Source organism: Primulina eburnea, chromosome 9 (genome assembly GCF_022965805.1).
Source record: "Primulina eburnea isolate SZY01 chromosome 9, ASM2296580v1, whole genome shotgun sequence".
Classification (NCBI taxonomy): domain Eukaryota; kingdom Viridiplantae; phylum Streptophyta; class Magnoliopsida; order Lamiales; family Gesneriaceae; genus Primulina; species Primulina eburnea.
In genome coordinates this window covers 18337564-18342152 of record NC_133109.1, presented here as the reverse complement: position 1 = coordinate 18342152, position 4589 = coordinate 18337564, and the positions used below count along the sequence as shown (strand labels likewise).

Sequence of the window (4589 nt, the reverse complement as noted above, 5' to 3'; positions counted from 1 at the left end):
TATTGAATATGAAATCTACCGACATGTGAAACAATATAATTGGAGTTTTTGTGTAGGATTAGATGTTAATTTACAATTTACTTTTATATATCTCTCCAAAACACCTTAAGCAAAAACTTATGTGAGACGGTTTCAAGAGTATTATTTGTGAGACGGATCTCTTATTTGGGTCACTCATAAAAAAATATTACTTTTTATGCTAAAAGTATTACTTTTTATTGTGAATATGAGCATTGTTGACCATCTCACCGATTATGATCCATGAAACGGAACTCACTAAAACCTTATGTTTATTTCATAACATAAAAGTTGCAAGTTGTCTTATTTTATATCCGCTGGTTCCCTCTATTATTTCAAAGAAATTCGTCAACTCCCTCTAGGGTTTATCTTGGTTCTCGCCATTTTTCGGTGTACAATTTTTGCTGCGTGTTTGCTATTTTCTTCCTGCAGTTTCACTTTTCGACTTTGCTCCTAATCTTCGCTGTCGGGAATTTCTAAGAGATTTTTTGGTCGAAAGAAGAGAATTTTTGCAATGGAAACCGGTGGTGTGAAAAGGAGAGGCGAAGTGGAAGCCGGGCTCAATGGAAATGGTGATTTCAAGAAATCGAAGCGAGGTATTTTTCGTGTTTTTGTTTTATGTCCCTTCTTTTTGCTGACTCTAGGTTTACGTGTTTCCTTTTGGCAAATGTGTGCATATATTCTCGCTAGAACTTTCTTGAAGCGGTCCATGGTTATTCTTCATTTGTGGTCTTAGGGTATGAATGCAGTTCGCTTTCTTTGTTTCCTCTTTTTTTCCAGGAATTGGTTTGATATATTTCTTATTTTTGTTGTAACATTCTGTTCTGGTTTATTTTTTCTTTATCTTCAATTATTGTGAGGGGGAGGGTGGCTTTGAACGTACGGTGCTCGGATTCTTGTGCGAGGTCATTCATTGTTCTCCTAGGGAGTAAAATTTTGCATAAGTTGAAAGTGAGTTTAGAATTTAGATGTTTGAAAACCTGAAGATGCTCGGATAGATGCATTGTAAACCATAATAACGATTGAAGGGCAGGTGCAGGCTTATACAAATGCCCGATAGCATATGACAAATGTGCTCACTACATTAAATGAGGTGTCTAAAGACATCTTAAACTTTAAAATTAGACATATGAGAACCATAACATGTAAGAAGTCCTTGATTCAAGCCTTCGAGGAGCGCCAAGATATGGACTTCACATGTTGAGACGATGATTTCTGTAGTCTTGCTTGATCTTTTTATCAATTGGGCATGCACCTAAAGAATTCCCGTAAACCTCTTTTTGTTTTTGTCCCGTGGATTACTTTAGGGTGTCAGTCAGAAAGTTGTTCTTTCTTGAACTGTGATAAACTTATTTTATTGATTATGATCATATGGCTCTAAGATATTTTATGAATTCTGAGGTCATGATAAGGAAACTTTAGCTAAGGAAGACTATTAATTGTTTGCAACAGAAATGGAGTCCTTTACAACTGGTATAGGAGGGAAATTGAAGCCATGCACAAAGTTTTTCAGGTTCTAATCATAACCAATTTAAAATTAATGTTGTAATTGTGTTTTCATATATTGGTGATTGTTACGATTAACCAAATTTTCTTTTCCGATATTTAAATATAGCATGATCTGGACTAATGAATTGGGGATTTAAAGTTGTTTCACAGGTTATATAATCAATAATTTGTCATTGAATGGAAATGGCGGTTCTATTGAATGAACAACTTGCTCGGAGTTCCGTAACTTTTATTAAGTGGGAACTGTTCGTTAACAAAAGTATGGTTGAGCTTTTCAGATGCTCAATAATGCTTAATTCAGGGGGACGTGGTATAATTTTTATTGACCGGTTTTTGGTGGCCTTGTCATTCATATTTTACAATCCATTCAATCTCTGTAAATAATGTCCAAGTTAATGAATATTGTTTACAAACTTGATCTATTAGGGGATTGAGTTTGACCTTTTGTAGACTGAAATGTTTACTTCATATCAAGGATTATAATCATGTTAAGGATATTCCTTTTGGGTGCATTCGCGCAAATAATGCTAAAAACACCAGATGTTGGGTTCTTCATCTGTCTGATGTTAATACTTTGCCGACTGTTTCTAGTGTTAGTTACCTCTGTGCTTCACTGAATTAAGGTAAATTTATTTATGTGCTGTATTGGATGTCTTCAAGTCATAAAGTTCATCGTTTTTAATTGCACGAGTTAGTGGTTGTTGATGTGAGACTATAATGAATGTAAACTTTGATGAATTTCATATTACTGTGAAGAAAAATCTAGGGGGTTTAACTTTGACGTATATTTTGTCTTTGTTTTTAGCAGCTTTCCATTTACCAAACTTGTAAACATATCTTTCCACAAGCATTATTTTCAGTAAATGAATTACTTTAGCACCTCTAAAGTGGTCCAAAGTCCAAACCAAAACATGTATTCTGGGTTTTCTTGCTGCCTAACATTGTGTCTCAAACTCTTAATGTGAGTTAAATATTTTTGGCTTCTAGAGCTTCGGTTAGAATTTTTTATCCAAAACTTGGCTTACTAATTGGTCGAATGATCAATCTGAAATCTTTCTGAATGATATTCAAGAAAAAGTATTTTAGAAAATATAAAAAATATGCATTTGTTAGTTTACATTTGATGGTGACCAGCCTTGTGTTTTTCTTAATGTCATTGCTTCTCTGAAGTTTCTATATTTCCTTCAATCGCTGAAATAGTTTGCAAGGATGTTTCACATCTTTTAGATCTACTGTGGCTGAAATTTTTTTTCCAAAATTGACTATTCATGCCTTGGAAAAATATCATTCCATACTGCACAATTTAGTGTATGGCATTGTTCATTTAATCAGCAAAGATCAAAAGTTTCTTATGGCTTTTAAGTCAAATGATATTTTTTAGATGAAGTGATGATTTTCGAAGTGGGGATATTTCTTAGTCTTCCCTGAGCTGGAAATAAATGAATCGTACTTGCTCTGTTGTTTAAAATCAAGCCAAATGTTTCAAAAGGAAAAAAAAATCAAGCTGAGATTTACTCTTTGTTTTTAGTGACCTAGTACTTTATGCGTATTTAATTCGTGTTCCATTCCCATTATTGATCTTATTTGATTTTGTATGCAGTACTTCTGGGTGCTCGTTTGGGGATGGATGCCACTTCTTGCATTATGTCCCTGGTGGCATCAAGGTTGTAACTCAAATACTCGGCAACAACCCAGCTCTACCCATTGCCCGAAATCCAGCAGTGCTGCCATCTTTCCTGGATAAATTATCTCCTCCAGCTTTGAAAACTCGTTTATGTACTAAGTTCAACACAGCAGAAGGGTGCAAATTCGGAGAAAAGTGCCATTATGCACATGGTGAGTGGGAGCTGGGCAGGCCTGCACGTTCATCACATGAAGACGTACATGCTATGGGACAAATGCCAGGAAGATACAGTAGTGGTCATTTTGAGCAAAATGAACCAGACCTTTTTGGAGCCTCGGCCACTGCTAAGATCAGTATTGACGCCTCTCTTGTAGGAGCTGTCATTGGAAGGGGTGGTATGAACTCTAAGCAAATCTCTCGTGTGACCGGAGCTAAGCTGGTGATACGAGATCATGAATCAGATCCCAACTCAAAGAATATTGAGCTTGAGGGCTCATTTGATCAGATCAAACATGCAAGTCAAATGGTACGTGAGCTAATAGTAAACGTGAGTTCAGGCTTGGGGCGACCCACGAAGAATCGGGGAACGACTGGTGCTGCTTCTGCTAGCAACTTTAAAACAAAGCTTTGTGACAAATTCGCCAAAGGATCCTGCACTTTTGGTGAAAAGTGCCACTTTGCTCATGGAGAAGAAGAATTACGCAGATTTGAGTGAATTTAAGTTGATGATCTTGCTATGGTTAATGGATTTTACTTGTTTGCAGGTACTTGATTCATGACTTTGTTGTAGAGCTATTTAGGTTTTATAAGAATGTCTTCATGTAGGAATTGCAGTGAAATTACATTCTTGGAATTTGCAGAAGATGGAATCGTTTCCCATCTTTTGGGAAATATGCTTAATTTTCGTGCGACAGAGAGAAATTGTGCTAGCAACTGTAGCTATTCAGAAAAATAAAAAGAAAGGTAAAATATAAAAAAGGAAAATATTTCATGTGAGGCATTCCAAATAGCTAATTATGAAAGTTACAAACTGTATACCGAATGTAAGATGAATTATCTAACAATACCACTGTGGAAATGAAGATAAATTGATGTGAATATACTGATATTGTAATAGTTGTTTGGAAGAATATCGTTTTTGTTTTATTCTACAAATTATTATAAGTAATATTAATTATTTGCCTTCTTTATTTGCCTTCTTTCTTAGTTAATGGAAAACAATTATCCATTAAACTTTTTAAAATTATAAATTAATTTAATATTTATCATGATATTTTAAAATTTCTTTAATTTAATATTTATCATGATATTTTAAAATTTCTTTACATTTGCAAACTTAGTGTGTGCAATTTACAATTTATTTATATATATAAATAGATTTAAATTAATTTTAAAGTTAATAAATTATGTAAATAATTTTAAAAATAATTATTTATCT

At 34.1% G+C, this 4589-nt stretch overlaps 1 protein-coding gene across 1 annotated transcript; it reads left to right on the top strand.

The window, feature by feature from the left end:
* The first annotated feature begins 317 nt into the window (after positions 1–317).
* On the top strand, positions 318–4065 carry LOC140841320 (zinc finger CCCH domain-containing protein 14-like). The gene is made up of 3 exons (XM_073208626.1): positions 318–614; positions 1471–1531; positions 3128–4065. Exons 1-3 carry the CDS (start codon positions 533–535, stop codon positions 3864–3866), a joined length of 882 nt encoding a protein of 293 aa, XP_073064727.1. The 5' UTR covers positions 318–532; the 3' UTR covers positions 3867–4065.
* Positions 4066–4589: the final 524 nt, after the last annotated feature.